This window comes from Chlorocebus sabaeus, chromosome 13 (genome assembly GCF_047675955.1).
Source record: "Chlorocebus sabaeus isolate Y175 chromosome 13, mChlSab1.0.hap1, whole genome shotgun sequence".
NCBI classification, from domain to species: Eukaryota; Metazoa; Chordata; class Mammalia; order Primates; family Cercopithecidae; genus Chlorocebus; species Chlorocebus sabaeus.
In genome coordinates this window covers 99,742,609-99,766,070 of record NC_132916.1, presented here as the reverse complement: position 1 = coordinate 99,766,070, position 23,462 = coordinate 99,742,609, and the positions used below count along the sequence as shown (strand labels likewise).

Sequence of the window (23,462 nt, the reverse complement as noted above, 5' to 3'; positions counted from 1 at the left end):
CGCACACTACTATATCCACTTCCCCCAAATAATTCTGCCTTAAAGTGACTTAAAAGTGTGTTAGTGATTTCATCAGGTTTTTCTGTAGTTTAGCCCTCTGGTTATAACTGAGAGATCAGGTTTTAAAAACAAAGGGGAGACATGCAATAGGTTGAACACTTCCAAAATTGTTGAATGTTTTTGGTCACTCCTTTATCAAAATTAGTGTGTAAAGAATTGTAGATGTATACCTGTCTGAAAACATTTGTATTAATCACACATATACTTTAAAAAGTAAAAGGTTTAAAAATGTTCGCATTATTTAGACATTTCAAATATTTCTGCACATGTTTTATGGAGCCATTTGCTGTAATCATGGATAGATCCTTGAATGTGAAGAAAGGGTGGATAGAATAAGAATAGATGGCAGGGGTAGTGTTCTAGTTACAGAAAAACTAAAAGGACACATTTCTATCCAAGGTTAATATTAGGCCCCACTGTCCAGAAACAAAGTATTTGACAAAACAATTGGAGTGAGGAGACAAAATGCTTGGTAGCAAAGAACATATTTGTTTTGGCTCTATGTGTTTAAGCTATTATTCTGCTAAGTAAAAGAGCTCTTATTTGAAACAGTCCGTTGAAAATGCTTACCAACATTGTCCTCCTTTCTCTTTTATTTTTATTCACAAATATTCTAGGGTAGAATGAAAAAAAAACATGTATATAGTTGTCTTGTTTTTACTGTATTTTAGCATTTAATTATAATAGAGAAGGAATGATAGATGCATTGATTGTCTAAAATATTAAATTTATCCCCATATCATTCAAATTTATTATAAATTTTTTTTGGGTGTATGTGTGATGTGGTGTATTTAATCTGGGAATTCATGCCATGGTACAATAAAATCATAGTCACCTGATTTAAGAGATGTTTACAAGCTGAGATGTTTAAAAAACTTGTCCATCCTGTTCTCTGTGTACATCCTTCCTGATCAGATTTGCCCAATTCCATGTAAATGTCTTTAGGCTGTGTGTAATTTTCCGAAAAATGCAGTATTTTTAGTCTGCCATATAGCAAATATGTCCATTCACTTTTTATTAGAAACAGTTTTTAAATGACGCAAGACTTCAGTTGCAAGACCAATAAATGTGAGCAGTAGATTCTTGTTGATACCGATATATGCTCTTTTTTTGAACTACTCCTCTTGTTTTATATTTTGGAAGCATTTAGCTTTTGAAAGCCTTTGGTAAGCAAAGTAAATCATTGAAATAAGAAAACCTTAAATTATTTGATCCATAAAGCAAGTACTGTAATTTATGTACAGTCATTGTTAGTTTTCAATAAATGTGAAAAGCATGTTTTAAAAAACTGACTCTAAAAATAAAAAATTAAGAAAATCAAGGATAGTATTTATCTTTCTTAACTTTTCAGAATTTAAAATACTGCTTGAAAAATTAAGCTACAGTATGGGTCCTTACTTGTGATTCTACATATTTAGTAGGAAGTTGATTTTCAGGATTTTATGCGCTGTATTTAGATTTTTGATACTGAAAAGATATAAAATTGTTGCCCTTTAAAAGTAGAAAACCTTTATGTCATTGATCTTTATTTTAATCATTTTATTTAATCTCCTTTCAGAGATTAGGATTTTTAATATTCCTGGTTTTATTAGTAGGAAGAAAATGTTTATAAAATATAGAAGTATTGATTTTAATGGTGAGATTAAACAGTACTTAGGTTGTGTTCAGAAATTCGTCATGGTTGGCACTATTTTATAAGTTGTGTTTTCTCCTGTATTATTTCCCTGTGGATCATATATGTTAATTATATTTAATTTGTTTTTTCATAGTATTTAAACCGAGGCTGCACTAGATACTTTGCTAACAAAGAAACGGACAAACAGATTTTACAGAACCGCAAAAGTCCTGAGGTATAGTAGACCATTTTTCTTAAAATCTTTAATGTAAAAAAAAAAAAAAAAACATTCTGAAAGATGTGTTATAATTTTTATTTTGGAGCCCAAGTAAGAGTTCTGACTTTTAGGCTTATACTTTAAAAAACTAAATATTCATCTAAATCTCTTTCACAGTGTAATACTTTATACCTCTTGTTGGTATCTAGTGAAGCAACAGGTTCTGTTCTTTCTGGTTGGGCATCACTGCACTGCTCTCCTCTCATTCTGTTTTCAAGCATGAAGGTATTAAATTGCGTAAGAATCAGTCTCTTCTAGCATTTTTGAAACTTACTCTTATGTTACCACTTGAGCTTAAGAATATGTCTTTTATAATTTATTGTCTATTTCAAGACTGAAGTGAGCCTTGATGTAGACAGTAAATAGATTAAGCATTCTTGGGAAGAAATGTTATAGGCTGGATGTGGTGGCTCACACCTGTAATCCCAGCACTTTGGGAGGCCAAGGCGGGAGGATCATTTGAAGCCAGGAGTTCGAGACCAGCCTGGGAAACATAGTGAAACCCCATCTTTACAAAAAATAAAAAAAATTCGCTGGGAGAGGTCATGTATGCCTGTAGTTCTAGCTATTTGGGAGGCTGAAGTGGGAAGATTGCTTGAACGCTGGAGGTGGAGGCTGCAGTGAGCCATGATCATGCCATTGTACTCCAGCCTGGGCAACAGAATTAAAAACAAAAAAAACCTGGTCAGGTGAAGTGGCTCGCGCCTGTAACCCCAGCACTTTGGGAGGCTGAGGCGGGTGGCTCATTTGAGTTCAGGAGTTCGAGACCAGGTCGACCAACATGATAAGACCCTGTCTCTCCTAAAAAATTACAAGAATTAGCCAAGTGTGTTGGCATGTGCCTGTAATCCCTGCTACTCGGGAGGCTGAGGCAGGAGAATCTCTTGAACCCAGGAGACGGAGGCTGTAGTAAGCGGAGATGCGCCACTGTACTCCAGCCTGGGCAACAGAATGAGACTGTCTCAAAAAAAAAAAGTTTGTATATTATTGTAGTTCTGTTTAAAACATCATATTTATGTAATATGAAAAATTTATATATTGGTTTCAGTAAATTATATTTCTAAGAATAATTAGATATAATTATACCATTAATTATTTATAAAACATTTTCTTAATCTAGAAATTTACAACCCTTCTAAATTTTAATATGTAGTGTTTAGTAGGTGGTACTAAGTTGCATGTACTCCAGGGACTTAAATTATGAAATACTAAGGATTAATGATAGATACTTGTTAATGTTACTTTTATTAATTTTGTTAAAAATTTAAATTGAGTAAGCGAACAAGTTTTTATAATAGTCAGTTTTTAATGCTTCTACATTTGTAAGCCCGATATTTTTGACTCCTCTTAAAATGGATGAGATGATTTATGTTTTTAGTATATTTATATAAAAGGATAGAAAGCAAATAAAATATTCCTTTATTTAAAATTCTAAGCAGACAACCCTACAGTTAGTTTTTGTTTAATTTGATATTTTATATATCATTATAGATACAGAATCTGAATTACAAACTATAAGCTTTGTTATAGCCATGGTTGGTACTTTAAGAAGCAACATTAATATTTATTATGGTGTCTTTCTTTGTCTTGATAAGACTATGTTTTTCTGAGATATCAAAATATAGTAGTTATATTCTTTTCACTAAGATAATGGAGACCTTTCCTAGTGGGACATTGCAGCAGTTCTGAAGGGTGGGGGGAAGACAGAAATTTGATCATTTGCCATGGAAAAAAATGGAGTAGAGAGGAAAGAAAACTGAAGTTTACTCTCCAAAGAGTAGCATGTACTCTCCAAAGAAGAAAATTACCCTTTTATTCTAGAGTCAGTATACTCTGTCAGAAATCTTATTCGCATTGAGTGTGTGTGTGTTTATGTGTATAGTTAAATAATGGATTAATATGTTTAAATTACTTTTTATGTCTTCTTTATCAGGAGGATGAGGTGATCATTTTGACTAATTAAACCCTTTGCCCAGTTCCATCTGAATGTCTTTAGGTTGTGTGTAATTTTTAGAAAAATGCAGTATTTTTAGTCTGCCATACAGCAAACATGTTCATTAACTTTTGATTAGAAACAGTTTTTAAATGAAGCAATTCTTCTACTGCAAGACTAAAAATTCTGCATGATGTGTGTTTTCTGCTGAACAGTTTTGGCTGCATGTGATTGTTTCCTTTGCTTCTTTTAAGAATAAATTGAATTTTATTGTCTTAGATATTTTCCAGAAATGTTGCACATTCATAATTGAACATTTTAAATAATTTTGTGGAAAGACAATTACAGCTTGAGCTGGGAATCATTTGTTTACTGGGAGGAAAAAAAATCCGTCTCCAGGAGGCATCTTTAATGACCAGTTAATTGTGATCCTGTTACTTAATGTTAAATTATGTATTCTCAAGTTCTGGAAAATTTCTAGTACAATCTTTTTGTGTCCAGTAACTTTTAGGTTTCTCCTTCTAGTTTCTGCAGACCTGACTTTCTTCTTCTTTTTTTCTTCTGAGTTGGTATAGAGTCTAACAAATGAGTACATTAGATGCAAGTTCTTTTAGGAGAGAAAACAAATTTTCTTCTAATTTTTTCTGAAATGTTTCAAGTCATTGTGTAAATTATTAGAGTAAGCATAGTGCTTACTCATATACTTTACCATATATATATATATGCATATAAAAAACTTTAAAAAAGAATTCTAAGGTATGAAAATTGTATCAGCCTGCTCATTATTTACTACTACTTAATATTGGTGCAGTTGGTGGCAGTTAATCTAAAGAAGTGTCATACTAATTGTCACATTTAATTTTTTATTGCGCTTTTTAACTTAGTTTTTCTTTTTTTTCATTGACAAGAATAATATATATTTATACCGTACATTGGAGTACAGTGTAATGTTTGATACATGTATACATTGTGGAATAATTAAATGAATATATTTATCATTACCTAATTTTTAAAAAATCTGTAATGTTGATACAAATATTGATATTCCCTCCTTTTCCACTGAATTTTTTATCTTTTTCTAATATCCTTGGATTATAAGACTTTAGAGTAAAAATTGTAATTTAATTGAAAAAACATCTAATTCCATTATTTTAATTGCAATTTTTGCTAGTAAGTGTAGATTCACACGTAGCAAATAGAGAAATAGAACAGAGAGATCCTGTGTATACTTTTCCTGGTCATTTAGTTTTTGAATGTTAGAATAGTGAAGATTTTCCCATTGACAGAATTTATTTTTGCATGTTATGTAGTACATTAATTGACCTGGTGTAGTAGTTTTAGTGTACTTAAATAATGTAACAATCAGTTAATTGGTGTCTTCTTGTTTTGTAGTACCTTAAGGCAGGTTCTATGAAAGATCCTCTATTAGATGACCATGGTGATTTTATTAGAATGTGCACGGCTATGAAAAAAATTGGTTTGGATGATGAAGAAAAGCTTGATCTCTTCCGGGTAGTAGCTGGTGTCTTGCACCTTGGAAATATTGATTTTGAGGAAGCTGGCAGCACTTCAGGTTTGTTTTTTATTTTTTTAAGAGGAAAAAAATTAAATAGAATTTCTGTTATTTGTAATATGAAAATTGAATCTGTTTATGTGCAGCAGCTTAAAAAATGCTTAAGAAATATCTAAAATATACTGGGTTACATGTTGAATCTCCCAAATGAAGACTGTTTCATTATCGGTAATTCTGATCAACAAATCAGTGAATAAATCAGTGATATTGCTTAGGAATAAACTTCTCATTTTTGAAGAATAAACAACTGATTATTTTATCCTGATGAATTTAGGGTAATTTTTAGTTAAATTTTCCAGTTATATTCACTTTTTAAAATTTCCAGTTATATTGCACTTTTCCAATAGGTGAGGAGATTAACTCTCTATCATCTATTAAGGCATTTTTTTTTTGAGGCGGAGTCTCACTCTGTCACCCAGGCTGGAGTGCAGTGGCGCTATCTTGGCTCACTGCAAACTCCGCCTCCTGGGTTCACGCCATTCTCCTGCCTCAGCCTCCCGAGTAGCTGGGACTACAGGCGCCTGCCACCATGCCCAGCTAATTTTTTGTATTTTTAGTAGAGATGGAGTTTCACTGTGTTAGCCAGGATGGTCTTGATCTCCTGACCTCGTGATCCGCCCACCTCAGCCTCCCAAAGTGCTGGGATTACAAGCATGAGCCACCATGCCTGGCCAGCTATTAAGGCATTTTTTAAAATGTTCAGGATCATTGGATAAATTAATTAGGGCAATTTAATATATAAAAGCCCATGTACTTTATTAATGATAAATGAAAATTTTAATCTTATACACATTGAAAAGAAAAGCAACTTTTCAACTCTAATGTTTCAGTCTGTACATAAACAGTAGGACTTTACATAATTCAAAATTTGATCTGTGAATACAGGGAATGTCAAACTACGAAGAATTTGGCCCACTGCCTGTTTTTTGTAAGTAAAATTTTATTGGAACAATGCCACACCCATTTATGTGTGGTTTGTACCAGCTTTTTTGCTAGTGTCAGAGTTGAGTAGTTGCAACAGAGGCTATATGTCCTGCAAAGCCTAAACTATTTACTGTCTGGCCCTTTAGAGAAAAAGATTGTCAACCCCTATGTTAAGACATTATTGTAGGATCTTATACCAAGGATGAGTTAAGGAAAACCTACAGCACCATTTAATGTAGTACTCAATAATGGGCTTTGGTGTTAGATCCCAGAGGCTCTCTGAGCCTTGGTTTCTTCAGTTGTAAAATTGAATAAACCATGAGAAGGACTTTTAAAGTACAATCAGTAGCTAGTGTAACGCTAAAGGTTCTTGCCTTAGCCACATCAAAGAATTGGTGTGGCAGCTGCCCGCGGTGAGTGATGGAGACAGGGACCAAGAGAAAAAAAAAGCTGTAGACTTTATTGAGCAGAGTGACAGTACAAAGCTTTCACAGCGTGGAAGGGGTCCTGAGTGGGTAGCCAGAGTTAGATTATGCAGTTGCCTTTTAAACTCTTTAAGGCGGGAAATACGTGCAGCGGGAAAATGTTACCAGAGCGAGAAGCAAAGGCAGCAAATTATTTTGTGATATGTTTTAGATTTTGAGGAAAACCGGAATTAGGTTTTATTTACTTTATGACTTTGCCGCAGCATAGCAAAGGAGACAGGATTTTATGGGACTTTACAAAGTGTGTTTACAAGGAATTGGAATTAGGAGCATAGATAAGGCCGGCTGGTCACAGAAAAATGGGCATTTAACATTTCTTTTAGTTTCAGGGGAGGGGAAAGGGAGAGAGGGAGAGAGGACATAGGGAAGCTTACGGCAAAATTTTTGCTGTTTATAGCTTTCTTGGGGAAGAAAACACATGTACAAATCCTGGTGTTAGGAATATTTTAAGCACATATTTTTAATATTCATCCAGGACCAAAGTAAGTCCTGATGCAGGACATGAGTGAGTTTCACAGCTTTCTGAGCCCCTACTCCACCCAGGAAGCCCAGCTGGCGCCTCCTCTCACTAGCGGTAGTGTGCATACAGGGAAAGAGCACAAGAAGACAGGAAAAAAAAGAAGATTAAAAAAAGTTATATGCAGGTCCCTTCTTATTCTGTATGTCATCATAAACATCATAATTGTAATCTGTATATCATAAATATAATGAGGTAGGGGATATCATCTCCATTTTACAAAAGTGGAACCTGTGTTGAAATGATGCATGTGGTTATTGATGAAGTTGTAGATGTGAGAGCTGGTTCTGCTCATGTCTGACTAACTCAGAGGCTTGTGATAATTGTCCCTTCTTTCTCCCAGGCCACTGAAATTTGTGATCTGTGAATGAACAGACTAAAATAGATGTCTTAATGATTTTCCGATTTAATGTTCCGTAATGCTGTGAAATCAATAATGTGAGATGCAACATAACACAGTAGATGGGAGCATGTGCTCCTGATCCAGATACTTTACCACATACTATTTGTGTGACCTTAGGCAGGGAACTTAGCCTTTTCATGTCTCAGTTTCCTCACTGTAAACTGAAGATAATAGTCCCTACCTCATGCTATAAAGAGGAATACCTGAGTTAAATATTTGTAAAATGATTTGAATTCTTGTGTCTGGCACATAGTAATCATTGTAAGTGCTTTAAATGAGTAAGTACAATTAAAATACAGATTGCTCCCAATTTAAAATGAAAAAAAATTCAAGCAAAATTAGATATGCTCTTAATGTGCATTAAAATTTTTTATTGTTTTTTGAAGGATTGGAAGATTTGTTTTGAAAATATAATGAATGTTAGCATACATTTCATTTGCTCTCTAGCATTGTTATACCAAAGGAGCACATGTGGGAGATTCTAACACAAAAAAAATCTTTACAATAATTAATACACACTTTAGAAATGTTGTTAGAAGTGATAAATGGCATCTTCACACCTCTTGTTACTACCCTGTGGTAGAAGATGCAGTTGTATAGAGTATTTTAAGTGTTGCATGATCAGGTTAGTTGAAGAGTATGACATGCCCAAAAGGTAGTGCTTTTTGCATTATCTCTTATTTTTCTTCTCTAACTTCCTTCTGTTGAAGGGAAAGTGAACAGAAATCAAGGAAGATTGGAAGGAGGCAGGGAATTAATAAGATTAATACATGATTAAATTAATTATTTTAAAAGCTAAGATTTTATATTTGTCTTCACCCTTCCTGTGACTCTTCCTATAGGTCCAAATGGTTTCTTTCTAATTAGAAGTGATTTCTTTTTTCCCTAGGGAGCTTAATTTGGCATGTCTTAGCAATTTGAAAAAAACTTGGTTTTGGCAGGGCATGGTGGTTCATGCCTGTTATCTCAGCATTTTGGGAGGCTGAGGCAGAAGAATTACTTGAGCTCAGAAATTTCAAGACCAATCTGGGTGACATAGTGAGACCCCATAAAACAGAACAAAACAAAAAACAAACAAAAACAAAAAAAACCCAAAACACACACACACACACACACACACACGCACAAAATAAATTAGCTGGGCATGGTGGTGCATGCCTGTAGTCCCAGCTACTTGGAAGGCTGAGGTGGAATGATTGAGCCCAGGAGGTCGAGGCTGCAGTGAGCCATGATTGCACCACTGCACTCCAGCCTGGGAGAGTGAAATCCTGTCTCCAAAAAAATTTGATATTGTTGTAATTATTCTACTGGAAAGATTATTCTCCAATAAGCACTTACAGGACTTTTAACTGTCATAAAGAAGTTGCATGATGAAAATGCAGAAAACACTTATTGGGACTGCCTGTGTTCTTAAAATTCCACATAACAAAATGTTATTATAACAACAAACTTTTAAAATGTTTGAAGAAGTTCTTTTTTGGAAACAAATGATATGAAAACTTTACATGATAGTATTTTGCCTTTTAAGACTTATTAAAAATCCTGGGTTTTTTTTTTCTTAGTCTTACATAATTTTTGGAGTTATGTAAGAAACTTTGCAATATAGTAAAAAAGAAGAAATATTTAAATGAATTATTTGATGGTTGGTTTTTTGAGAGCTATATAATTTTAGGCAATATGTACATGTATAGAACCTACACGTGGGTAATAAGCACATTTTCATAGAATGAAACATTCAAAATATTCTCAAAGTATCTCTCTTTTTTCTTTTTTTTGGGTAGGAGCTTTATTGAGATCTAATTAATATACCATACACTTCACTCAATTGAAGTGTACATTTCAGTGGTTTTTAGTATTTTCAGAGTTGCGCAACCGTCACCATAGATTTAGAACATTTCATCACCCCACAAAGAAACCCCATACCCATTAACAGTCACTCCTCATTGCCCACTTCTCTCAGCCCTAGGTGACCACTAATCTACTTCCTGTCTATAAATTTATTCTGGATATTTCATATAAATAGAATTATATAATATGTGGTCTTTTGTGATTGGCTTCTTTCACTTAGCATAGTGTCTTCAAGGTTAATCCATGTTATAGCATTTAGCAGTACTTCATTTTATTTTTATTGCCGAATAATATTTCATTGTATGGATATACTACGTTTTGTTTATCCATTTGTCAGTTTCTAGACATTCGGGTTGTTTTCATTTTTTGGCTATTATGAATAATGCTGCCGAGAACATTTGTGGACAAATTTGTGTTGGGATGTGTTTTCATTTCCCTTGAGTAAATACCTTGGAGTGGAATTACTGAATCACATCATGGTAAACTCTGACCTTTTGAGGAACTGTCAGACTTTTTCAAAGTAGCTTTTCCACTTTACAGAGCTATTCCCGTCAAAAGTGTATGAGGGTTTCATTTTCTCCATATCCTCACCAGTACTATGTGTGTGCTTATAGCAATCATAGTGGGTGTGAAGTGTTATCTCTTTGTGGTTTTTATTTGCATTCTCTTGATGGCTCAAAATGCTGAACATCTTTCTGTATGCTTACTGACCATTTGTATATCTTTTTTGGAGAAGTGCCTGTTGAGATTCGTTGCCCATTTATTAATTGGGTTGTCTTTTTATTACCAAGTTGTAAGACTTTTAAAAATATATTCTAGGTACAAGTCCTTTATCAGATATATAATTTGCGAATCTTTTCTCCCATTCTGTGTGTTATCTTTGCTCATTTGGTAGTGTTCTTTGAAACTCAAATTTTTATTTCAGTGAAGCCTAATTTATCTGTTTTTTCTTTTATTGCTTGTGATTTTGGTATTATATCAAAGAAATGAAGATTCATACCTATGTTTTTTTTGTAACAATTGAATAGCTTTAGCTCTTATATTTAAGTCTTTGATTCCATTTTGAGTTAATTTTGTGTATGGTGTGAGGAAGGGGTCCAGCTTCATTCTTTTGCATGTGGACATCCAGTTGTTCCAGTACCTTTAATAAAGAAGCTGTTCTTTCCTCAATGAATTGTCCCAACAACATCTTATTATAAGGTCTCATTTTTCACATTTTTTTCTCATACATATTCTGAGATTGGTATGTTAAGTAACTTATGAATTTCTCATAAAATTCTCATGATTTTCACACATTCTTTGTAGTTTTTAAGTTAGGTAGTCTTAGAATATATCAGTTATTAATATTAATCTGAAAATATTTAGAAAATGTTACTTTTATTATAATGCAAATAAATAAATACAAAGAATAGTTAATCTTTATCTAGTACTTTCTGTGTACCAGACACTATTCCAAGCACTTCACATACATAACCTTATTAATCTAAATAACAACCACATAAGGTAGGTAAAGTAATTATCCCAGTTTTGTGGATGAGGAAACTGAGCACAAAGAGAATAAGTAACTTATTCAAGGTCATATAGCTAGTAGTTATAGAGCCTGATCAGTTCTGAGACTAAAGCACTGTCTTTCTTTATAGTATTTTGTAAAACAGCCCTTATAAATAGAAATCTATAGATATGATGTACTAAGGCAAAAACGACCTGCCTGGCCGCCTTCTGCTGCAATATATCTTTTCCTCACATGCCCCTGCACAAGCACACAAAAAATAAAATGGCACATGTGCAGGCTGGATGTGCCAATGGCAGATTTCTCAAAATGCCCACATGGGTCAAGACCTAACTGCATTGCCCCTTTTTTTTTTTTTTGCTATTTTCTGCTCTGCAGTTTAAAGATACTGAAAATGTGAAAAAGACTTGCAGATACCCCTGAGGGTAACAAGAGGAAGCGTTTGTATGTATTGATCTCTAGCACAGAAAGTCAAGCTGTTGGAGAAACTGGACAGTGGTATACATGTATATTAATGTGTATATGAAACATAAACGAATTTTGTGTTTAGAATTGAGCTCATCATGCAGATATTCCAGAATTGGAAAAAATCTAAAATCTGAAACATTTTTGGTCCCAAGCATTTCAGATAAGGGAATACTCTACCTGTACAGGTAATAGTAATTGTCTCTTCACTCCCTTCAACCCACTTCAAAGCAATATGAGTACATGCTTATTACGTATGCATAAACACATCCATAGACAGATATATACGTCCAAATTGATCTATTCAGGTACCTTACAGCGTTTGCACTAAAATTACTCCTTGAAATTTATTGGAGTCATATGAATTTTAATGAGATACTGTATTTCTCTAAAGAGTTAATATATTAAAAAGGATTATAATCTGTCATTAGTGTAGTTTGCTTATAGGGTCATAAAAAATGAAACAGTGGCAGTTTAATATTGATGTGCTTAAAGGATTATACCATGGACTTCCCCAAGGGAGGGTCGTCTGTTGATCTTAGCAGTGTGGGTGTTTGACAAGGATGGTGAAAAAGTGAGGTGGGTTTAAGAGTTACAAATAAGCCTTGCTCATTATATAGTTTTTTGTAAGTGAAGTATAATTGTAAGAAATGGGTCTTGAAAATCTGGTTTATATAACACTTATTAATTTCAGTTAAAATATATTTCCATTAGGTGGTTGTAATCTGAAGAATAAATCTGCTCAGTCTTTGGAATGTTGTGCTGAATTACTGGGTTTGGACCAAGATGATCTTCGAGTAAGTTTGACCACAAGAGTCATGCTAACAACAGCAGGGGGCACCAAAGGAACAGTTATAAAGTAAGTTCCTTAACTAATTGCGCAGCAAAAATTTTGCCTTGCGGTTTGTCAAGGAAAAACATAAGTTACATTACATTTAAAACCTGAGCTTGATAGATCAAAATTCTGTGCATCTCAGTGTAGTGATCCATCAAATAAATAAATGGAGTTTAACATAGCTCTTAAAAGTTGTTCCGTGTTGATATTTGGAATTTATAAGGTAAGAGACATTTATTTTTCTACAACTATGAAAATACGAGCTGATGATATAAATCAATATGTGACAGTTTTAGGCAACAGATCATTTTACTTTAATTTTTTATGCTAATAATGTTTACTAAAACTTGTATTAAGCAGATTTCACTTCAGCAAAATACTTAGCAAATGACATTTTCCTTATGTTTAGGATTCTTTATTTGGGAGAAATTACAAATGACAAGAAATAAGGGCTTAACCAAGATTTTAAAAATCAGTAACCAAGAACTTTTAGATTGTACCTGGATGTTTCTATACTTTTGTCTCCGTGTCCTGTATTTTATATATTTTTGGTTTTGGTAATGTAGAATAAAATTGACATTCAGCCTTGTCATTCTGAGGCCCTGCAGGATCTTCATTTGTGAAGGGAAAAAGACCCTTTATCTCTTACTAAATAAGACAGGCAGTGAGCTCTAGTGACATATTTCGGAAAAATTTGCAACAAATTTAAACAGGAAGAATTTTTTGTAAAAGCTTTTAGCCTCTCAGAAAATTGGCTACCTCTTACTCTTTTGAAAATTTTAGCAAGGTATGCTTAACCTGATTCTTTGCTAAGCAAATTCAAAATTGTTCTTCTTATAAAGAAAAACTCTGGAAGAAGTTTGTAGGGCAGCACCCTACAGCCTGCAGTTACTTGGTTCCTTAGAGATATCTCTGCGGCCCAAGGGAAAGCCCATACATGTGCAGGTGGGTGGTTCTCAGGCGTTGCTTCCTCCGTTTTCCCATTTTCTCCTTGTTCCAAAGCAGTTTTTTGTTGTTGTTTCTTTTTTTCAATCGATGCCATTCCAGAATCCAAAGCAGCTCTTTTTATGTATTCTGTATATAGCGTGTCCACATGAAACTCACTTCAAGAAAGGGTTCCATTGCAGAAAACGTAAGTGAGAAATCACTGTTTAGAGAGGCTCAAGTATCAAGTGTCAGGCTGATCTGAATGACTTACAATTCTTCTTCCAAATTTGACTTTTTTTTTTTTTTTGGTGCTCTCTTGGTACCCCATGCTTATCTTTATGATAGTATTTAGCATGGTGTTTGGAAATTCTCTTCTGTGCAGTGTCTCTTCATCAGACTATCGTTTTCTTGAGGACAATGGCTGTGTGTCTGTACTTGCAACATTTAATACTGTTATACCATATAGTTAGTTATATTAAATAGTAGGATGGGACAGTTCAAATTTTAAGATGTAAACATTTTATCCTAAACAGTGTAAAGAAGTTACCAAACTTTAAAGTTATCCTGAATTAAACACTGTTTCCTTTGCATTTAAGGAAAGCCAAAAGGAAGGTTATTCCTTTGAATAATTTTGGATGAATAATTCAGGATGTAAATTAAGGTCAAAATGATTTTTTAAGCCTAACTTTTTTTTAACCCGATAATAGACTTTTGATCTAATTTTAGGTAATTCCATTAGTTCTCTTGTAGCAGTTTTCTACTTAGCCCCATTTTGTCCTATTCTCACACGACCTTTGGTATTTATTTTGTTCTCCCTGTGGGTATGTTTAGGTGCACTCTGACTGTGATATCGTTTTCACAGTATACTGTCATAAATAATTTTTACTAGTATAGTTTTCTTTTATAGGGTACCTCTGAAAGTGGAGCAAGCAAACAATGCTCGTGATGCCCTGGCAAAGACGGTGTATAGCCATCTTTTTGATCATGTGGTAAACAGAGTAAATCAGTGTTTTCCTTTTGAAACATCATCTTATTTTATTGGAGTCCTAGATATTGCTGGTTTTGGTAAGTAGAGTTTCTTTTGTGAATATGTATTCGTTTCATACTTTTTCACACATTAGAATTTGTTCTTAAATCTTTTCTCCTTTGTAACTCATTTTACTTGATGTATGTGTAATTATATGTCCACACTCACATTTCGTAATATGACCTAGGTAGGGAGCTGATACTTTAAAGAGAAGAGGAAAGACTCGTGGGGATTAGTTTTGATGACACTAATGTTAAGATTAAAACATTGATTGAAACTGCTATAGTTAAGGATATCTCTATACTCTAAAAGGAATACAGCTGAATAAAGGTAAATCCTTGTGTGCTACTAATAAAGATAATACTTTCACTGATTAAATAACAAAAAAGATAAATAGAGTTGCTAAAACCATTGACTAATTTGTAGAGCTGGGGATAGGTTGACCTAACTTACAGGACAACCTCATTAGTATGTTTAGAAATTCATTGCTGTTGCTGTCAGCAGGTAGCTTTATTTTCCATCAAATGGATAAGATATCAAGATAAGTAATTAAACCGCTGTAGAGCTGTTCAACCAGAAATGAAATGAGTCACCAGCATATGAATGCTGCTTTGCTCTGAATGACAAAAATATAAAAATCTTGAAGTGTAAATCTAATGGGTTTTGTATTGGGCTTTATCGATGTGGGCATTGTTTCTGGCTGTGAAGGAATAGTGTCTTCTTTGTGGTTTTTGCCGAAGAAATGTATGAGTGTTTACATTTGGGGAGGGATGGAGTATTGCTTTTGATGCAATATGTATTTTAAACTTTATAATTCTCTACCTTTGAACTACCTTTGGTTCAAAGGTAGAGAATTATTAATTATTATTATTATTATTATTAATTTTTTCCTTTTTTACAACAGTTTTAGCATAACGCACAAAGGATTATAAAATTGTAAAGCCTAATGTATCTTAGACATCATGTAATATAATCTCTTAATTTTAGAAATGAATTCGTATCCACAGCATTTTTGATAAGTAATTTTATCGATTATGCAGGAAAAAATCTTCAAAAGCACTTGTATTTTAAGTCATTTTTGTGCTTAATTTAGATTGCTTTAATACCTGTGCTTTAAAGAATTGTTGACCGGGTGCAGCGGCTCATGCCTGTAATCCCAGCACTTTGGGAGGCTGAGGCCGGCAGATCACTTGAGGTCAGGAGTTCAAGACCAGCCTGTGTAACATGGTGAAACCCTGTCTCTACTAAAAATACAAAAATTAGCTGGGTGTGGTGGCACATGTCTGTAATTCCAGCTACTTGGGAGGCTGAGGCATGAGAATCACTTGAACCCGGGAGGTGGAGGTTGCAGTGAGCCAAGATTATACCACTGCACTCCAGCCTATGTGACAGGGAATCTGTCTGAAAAATAAATATATAAATAGTTACAAGTGACTTACATTTTATATCTTTTAGTATACAACATTTATCTCATTTGAGAAACACCTTGTCAACTGAAGCAGAGTATTTTTAATACTTTTAATGCCTATAAAGTTTTGTCTTGAGAACATTTGGGAAGTATAGAACAAATATATATATATACATGTGTATATGTGTATTTTTAACCTAATTTTAAATTAGGCCATTATTACAATTACATTTTATTCTATGATAAATTGAAATGAAGTTGATCTCATAATGACTCTTGGTTCTGGTTTTATATTTTCAGAGTACTTTGAGCATAACAGTTATGAACAATTTTGCATCAACTATTGCAATGAAAAACTTCAACAATTTTTTAATGAAAGGATTCTGAAGGAGGTAATTGCCCTTATAACTTAAATTTAAGATCTGCATAAAGCTGTTTTAAATTTCAAGGAAGAGATATGCTGCAGTTACCCTGGTTGGTGGGGATGGATGTTATATAATGGAAGGTGACTGAAGCCCGGCAGAGGCCCCGGGGCTCAAACACATCAAAAGTGTTAATGGTTCAGCTGAAGTTTAGGGACCTGATAAAAACTCTTAATGGGGGCTTCCTCAGAAGTGAACATCTATTTTTATTAGTGACTTTTAATAGACTTGAAGCTCTGTTTCTTTTTATGATTTTGTTGTCTCTACTTTTTTTTTAAAATTTATTTTTGTTTTTATTTTTTTTTTGAAATAGAGTCTTGCTCTGTTGCTCAGGCTGGAGTGCAGTGGTGTTATCTTGGCTCACTGCAGCTTCCGTCTCCCGGGTTCAAGCGATTCTCCTGCCTCAGCCTCCCCAGTAGCTGGGACCATAAGCGCGGGCTACCACACCTAACAGATTTTTGTATTTTTAATAGAGACGGGGTTTCACAATTTTGGCCAGGCTAGTCTTGAACTCCTGGCCTCAAGTAATCCGCCTGCCTCGGCTTCCCAAATGCTGGGCTTACAGGTGTGAGCCACCGCGCCTGGCCTGTTGTCTCTACCTTCTACCACACCAAACAACTTTCTACCCTCATCCCTACCTTTGGCATCTCTCATTCTGTTTTTTGTTTTTGTTTGTTTGTTTGTTTGTTTTGTTTTGTTTTTAAATGAAGTCTTGCCCAGGCTGAAGTGCAGTGGTGCGATCTGGGCTCACTGCAACCTCTGCCTCTTGGGTTCAAGTGATTCTCGTCCCTCAGTTCTCCTGAGTAGCTGGGACTACAGGCACGTGCCACCATGGCCAGCTAATTTTTATATTTTTAGTAGAGATGGTGTTTCACCATGTTGGCCAGGCTGGCCTTGAACTCCTGACCTCAGGTGATCTGCCTGCCTCAGTGTCTCAAAGTGCTGGGATTAAAGGTGTGAGTCACCATGCCCTACTGTACCTCCCCTTCTTCAGGTCTCTCTGCTTCTGCCTACTCTGCTGCCTGCTCACCTTTCTCTGTCTGGCAGCAAAGCCACCAAGTCAGCAGATTTGATGCATCGATTGTCCTGGAGTGCCTCTGGGCAGTACTTTCCTTGTCACGCCACCTTGTGGACTGTCAGCTGCTTCTACTGTATCTGGGCTGAAATGTGCAGTATTTTATTTCCTATTCCCATCCTTTCTATCTTTCTCACATTTTTATTATGTTTATGTTTTTATGGGCTTCCCAGCACATTCTAGCTTCTGTACATTTTACTTACATTCTATAGTTAAATGAATTCTGGCATAAACAAACAGGTAAAACAAGTATTTACCAGTAAGATAATTTCTCTGAAAATGTTTATCCAGTCACATTAGTTCTATTACCATGTGAAGTTTTACCTTCATGCCTCTAATTTAACATAAGCTAATCCTTCCCTTCTATACCAACCTACCAAAAAACTTTATCTAGAAACGTTATAAAAAGGAGACTGTATTTTGATTTATGTTCACCTTTTTAATATCCTTTAAAATAAATGTGAATTTCAAATTGAGATGTGTTAAAGTGGACAGTGCCTTCTAGAATGTTGGAAACCTTTTCTAGTATCTCTCATGGGAGGAAATATTTAAACATTCAGGAAACAGTGTTAAAACATATTTCCTTAAATTCATTGCATAGTTTACCCATCTATGATAAAATCCCTTTAAAAATTTTAAGAAGACACAAGACATAGTTGAGGACTCAAATTTGATCATATATTGTTCTTCCAAATTACGCTTATTTTCCCCAAGTGATGTATGCCTCGTATATATTATATCACTGTGTTGATATTAGAGTCCATTTGCAGTTAATTGCTATTTCCTTGCCTTTAGTGCCTGTCTGCAAATGTCCAAAATCTGTTATGTTTTTGGAAAACATTTAAGGCTATACCAGTTTGTATAAACCTTTGCATTCTAATTAGTAAATGTTATGTTCAGAAACAGCACAAAATTCACTATTGCTCTGTGTTTGTGTATCTATGATTATGATTATTTCATTTTTAGGAACAAGAACTCTATCAAAAAGAAGGTTTAGGTGTTAATGAAGTACATTATGTGGATAATCAGGACTGTATAGGTATGTGTTTTTTAACTTCACCTTTGAAAAATATGGGAAGATGAAGTGAATGTGTTCAGTACTTTTTCTGTGCTTTGTAATTGACATGACTTGTTATATGACTTGAAACTGGTATTTGAGAGAAGGTTAATTCTTTATTACTGCTTGAAAGTTATTTTTTCCTACCAAGACATCAAAGGTATCTTTGTTGGAAGTTTTCTATAATCTCTTCTTTTCTATTTATTTTGAAGGATGTTTTCCTACTTAAATAGTTAGCGTGTGAATTGGTTAAGGGGGAAACTTAATTGCCTAGTCAGCAAAGAGATTTATTCACCTGAGGAATTCCATAGTTAGGCCAGGCTCCAGGCAAGTTTGTCAGTGTCTGCCCTGCTTTTCTGTGATTCTCTTGGTTCTGCTGTACTCTGTGCATTGACAGCACCCTCTAACTGGTTGTGAGCTGACTTCATGTGTCACAGCCAGATGACACTGTGCAGCAGGAGAATAGAGGCTCTGCTCTCATTTTAGTGGTAAAGAAACCTTTCCCTGTAGCCCCACAGTCGGTTTTCAGTCTTTCGTTTCTTTCCCACCCCGTCTCTAAAATAGACCATTGGGCAAGCCTTGTTTTTAAAACACAATTTGACAATCCTGTTAGTAACTGATGGGCTAGATTTGAAAAAAAAAAAATAGTATAATAATAATATTACTTTACATCAGTATACATTTTCAAAGCATTTTCACATTTCATCTGGTCCACTCCACATTTCCTTAACACACTGACCCTTTCTAACCTCTGTGTCTTTGACTGTGTGGTTTGATATGGCTGGAACTCTTTCCCTTCAGTTTGTCTTTTGGCCCACTTTCACCTCCTGCTCGTCTATCAGAATACTCGCATTCGTAGCTTAGTTCAGCATGCCCCTCCTGCACTACCACTAGTTACCCAAGAAGCATCATTTTCTCACTAATGTAGTTAGAATCTTTCTCTTCCTATGTCTTATCGCTTTGTTCCACTCAATAATTGTTACATACTGTATTCAAGCAGTTTACATTTTATAGTTAGTTTGGACAGGAAGGAAATTCAAACGAATGAAAGAGTGTAAAAATATGTTGTTACAGATTTTGTTTGAAAGCATTTACATCAGTTTCTAAAAGTATTATTAAAAAGCTATGCATGCAGAAGTTTCTGTAGTTTTACTTTACTTTGAATATAGCTATCATTTGGAAAAGGAGGAATTTCCAATTCCTTAGCCTCTTCTCCTGGTTTACAAATGGAATGGTTATTATAGTCATTTGCTGTCTTTATGTAATAGTTTTTCTAAAACCTGTATTAATTATATACTGTTACTTTTTTATAAATGGCCAGATTTGAAATAAAAATCCATCAGCTCTGTAACTTTTGAGAGAACACGTATAGAATCACGTCCTATCTTGTTTCTGATCAGTCCTTGAAACCTGTGATCAGTAAATTGTTCACATATCTTTAAAATGTTATGTTTTTACACGTTGTGAGTGTTTCATTTTTTGAAATAGATTTAATTGAAGCCAAATTAGTGGGAATACTGGATATTTTGGATGAAGAAAATCGCCTTCCCCAGCCAAGTGATCAACACTTTACATCTGCAGTTCACCAAAAGCACAAGGATCATTTTCGACTCACTGTGAGTTTGCCATTCTGAAACTGAGACTCTATGGTGGGACGAGACATTATTAAAAGGGTGCATTAGCTATTAGATATTATTAAATAATTAGAATAAAAATTATGGCATGCGTAGAGCAACTATATTATATCCAGCACAGTATCTTCCTTAGATGGGTATTTATATATGATTTTTATGTAATCAAGGGACTTTTTCTCTGATGAAAAGTACATTTCACCTGTCTAATATGTACAATGTGCCTGTAGTCTGAGCTACTAGGGAGGCTGAGGTGGGAGGATAGCTTGAGCCTAGGAGTCGAGGCTACAGTGAGTTGTTAGCATGCCACTGCACTCCAGCCTGGGCAAAACAGCAAGATCCTGTGTCAAAAAATTAAAAGTACAATGAGGATTACCTGCCGTCTTCATGGTCTCCCTTCTGAGCTAAGTGGATATCACATTCCAGGAGTCTCAAGCAGCCGTCTGTCTGCTCATTTATAAGACCAGCAGTTGAGGTTGTGGCTTAGAACTCTTGACTGGTGCAGGCAATACATATTAGATAATGATCAGCCAATTCGTTTTGACCCTCTTTCCTAAGGAGTTTTGAGTGGAAAATATACTCAGAGAGGGAAATTGAATCTGAAGCAATAGAGAGATTAGGTAAAGAGAAGAGCAGACACAGACAGCAGTAGAAATAAATGAGAGGTGCACTCTAAAAGGGCCAGAAGACCTGGTTTCTTTTTTTTTTTTTTCTTTTTTTTTGAGACAGTTTCGCTCTCGTCACCCAGGCTGGAATGCAATGGTGCGATCTTGGCTCACTGCAACCTTTGCCTCTTGGGGTCAAGTGATTCTCCTACCTCAGCCTCCTGAATAGCTGGGATTACAGGCGCGCACCACCACGCCCAGCTAATTTTTGTATTTTTAGTAGAGACGGGGATTTCACCATGTTGGCCAGGATAATCTCAATCTCTTGACCTTATGAACCCCCTACCTTGACCTCCCAAAGTGCTGGGATTACAGGCATGAGCCACTTTACCTGGCCCAGAACACCTGGTTTCTGAACAGCTGTTAGGTCCTAGAGCTGTGCTTGAGTCTTTGTGGCAATGAAAAGTAGAGCCATTCTCCATGGGGGTGGACTGTGTGGCTATTGAGATGTTTCCTGTGTTCACCTCTTCTGAGCCTGTCTTTTCATTCAGTCATCATCACCTGAGGTAATAAAAGCACAACTCCATCCTTGTACCCACAAGAGCTTGGCTAGTACAGACAATGTGCTAGCCACACAAATGGATGTCAGTTTCAACCACAAAGATAGGTGCTGCCTCATCTCATAGATAACGTCATTAACAACAACAACAACAAACAGGAGAGTGAGAAAAAAAAGCTGTTTAGAGTTGCTTAGTGGAATTAGGAAACTAATAGGCAAAATTGCCTCCCAAACAAACTGTATATTATTTTGAGATTGTAACATAGTATAATGATTATTGCTTTAATGAATCCAGAAACTTAAGTGAATGGTAACAGGTAGTTTTGTTTCCATTTATTATTAACAAAATCAGTGGTAAATAGGTTAAATGAATTTACCTGAAAAGCTGATATAATTGTGTTAACCTTCACTAGAGTCTAAAATCTCACAACCACCTGCTCCATTGACTTGCAATTCTTCTGTATCCCTAAATGTTTCTTGTAATGTGGAACCTATTTCTGTTACTTCAGTGGAGATAGAAATAAAACAATATGTATCCTCAACAAAACTTTTGCTATAATTGAAGATACATATCCAATCCTATTCATTCATAGCTCACTGGTCTTTGTATGACCAGCCTGTGGATGCGTGGTTACTTTTACCAGGAGTTGGCACCTAGAGTCACAAGCAGATGACTTACCAGGGGCACTGATTGCTAGTCAACAGAATTTTCACGAGGGTCTCAGAGGCATGTGACTTAAAGGACGGTAAACTGAAGCATCAAGAATGGGCCTTGGCTGCTTTTGTCAACCAAGAACAAGAATAAGGCAGTAAATCCTACTTTATTTAGGTTATTCCTTTTGTTGTATTTTTCGAAAATAAATAATCCTTTGTCAAACACTTAGATGTGGCAGGCACTATTCTAATGTTTTTACTGAATTATTTAATCCTGTTAGATGTGTATGCTACAGATGAGGAGACATACAAGGAGAGGTTAAGTGACATGCCTAATATAGTACGTGAAAAAATCGTAGGTTGGGAGTCAGGCTAGACACTTTGGCTGCAGAGCCTGCACTTTACTTGCCCTGGTGTATTGCCTCCCACAGGGAAGAGCCTCTCTGTTCTGCTGCCTCTTCAACCTTGAGCAAGCCTCTGAGGTTCCCAAGTCAGTTTTCTCAGTTTTCTTTTTTTAGATTTTTGTTTTTCTTTTTTTTTGTAGAGACAGAATTTTGCCATGTTGCCCAGGCTAGTCTTGAACTGAGCTCAAGTGACCTACCTGCTACAGCCTCCCAAAGTGCTGGAATTATAGGCGGGAGCCACCGTGCCTGGACAGTACTAACTGGGCGTGACCCTGCTTAGCTTTTGAGATCAGATGAGATCAGGCGCGTTCAGGGTGGTATGGCGGTAGACCCTCAATTTTAAATGATATCTTTTTTTTTTTTTTTTTTTTTTTTTGAGACAGAGTCTGGCTCTGTTGCTCTGGATGGAGTGCAGTGGTACTTTCTTGGCTCACTGTAACCCCTGCCTCCCGGGCTCAAACCATCCTCCCACCTTAGCCTCTCGAGTAGTTGGGACTACAGGCGTGCTCCACCACGCCTGGCTAATTTTGCATATTTTTTATAGAGATGGGGTTTTGCCATGTTGCTCAGACTGGTCTCAAACTCCTGAGCTCAAGCATTCCACCTGCCTCAGCCTCTCGAAGTGCTAGGATTATAGGTGTGAGCCACCGCACCTAGCCCAACATCACTTTTCTTAACCTTAGGTTATTTCAAGGGTCACATGTGGTCTTGTAAGTGAAAACATTTTAGAAACTTTATGATACAAATATGAGATATTATGATTCAATGGGACAACCCTAAACTGATTTAGTTTTCTTGAAATAAAATCAGGCTCCTTGTGTAAATACGTTAGGCTATATTATTTGAAACAGTAGGAGAGTCCCTGTGCTGATGTCAGGTGTTTCTTTGACTGGCTGCACATGGAAATCATTTGATATAAATGGTATGGGCTTTGGGATGTTTAAAAGTTCTCCAGGTTGATCCTTTTGTAGTTCATAAGCCTGTTGATTGGATTTTCATGCTCATGTGTAAGACGTTCCTCCCTCAGCCTTGTTAATGTGTTGGCGCGTTACTCATCTGATGTGAAAGAGGTAGATTTTTAAAAGTTCTCCAGGTAATTCTAATAGAGCACCAAGGTTGAGAACCACTGCTTTAGAAATAGGTGGTTAACTTTGTAAAATGCCAACTGTGTTTTGCATGTGCTTTAAAATTTTTTTTTTATTATAACCATGTACTTTTAAATTGTGTGTTTTTTTTGGGGGGGGTCTC

General features: G+C 35.4%; 1 protein-coding gene and 1 non-coding gene across 11 annotated transcripts in view; both read left to right on the top strand.

Moving 5' to 3' along the window:
• The window catches only part of MYO6 (myosin VI), a 161,801-nt gene that overhangs the window by 95,263 nt on the left and 43,076 nt on the right, over positions 1–23,462 (top strand). For all 10 annotated transcript variants that reach the window (XM_008006407.3, XM_008006406.3, XM_073022646.1 and 7 more), the window contains 7 exons: positions 1,830–1,910; positions 5,278–5,458; positions 12,325–12,469; positions 14,280–14,437; positions 16,108–16,199; positions 18,271–18,343; positions 19,850–19,977. In XM_008006407.3, coding sequence (XP_008004598.1) covers positions 1,830–1,910; positions 5,278–5,458; positions 12,325–12,469; positions 14,280–14,437; positions 16,108–16,199; positions 18,271–18,343; positions 19,850–19,977 — 858 coding nt within the window. The remainder of the gene's footprint in view (positions 1–1,829; positions 1,911–5,277; positions 5,459–12,324; positions 12,470–14,279; positions 14,438–16,107; positions 16,200–18,270; positions 18,344–19,849; positions 19,978–23,462) is intronic.
• LOC119625562 (small nucleolar RNA U13) lies at positions 23,174–23,276 on the top strand. Its single transcript, XR_005241752.1, has one exon. It is a non-coding gene; the product is annotated as a small nucleolar RNA U13 (small nucleolar RNA).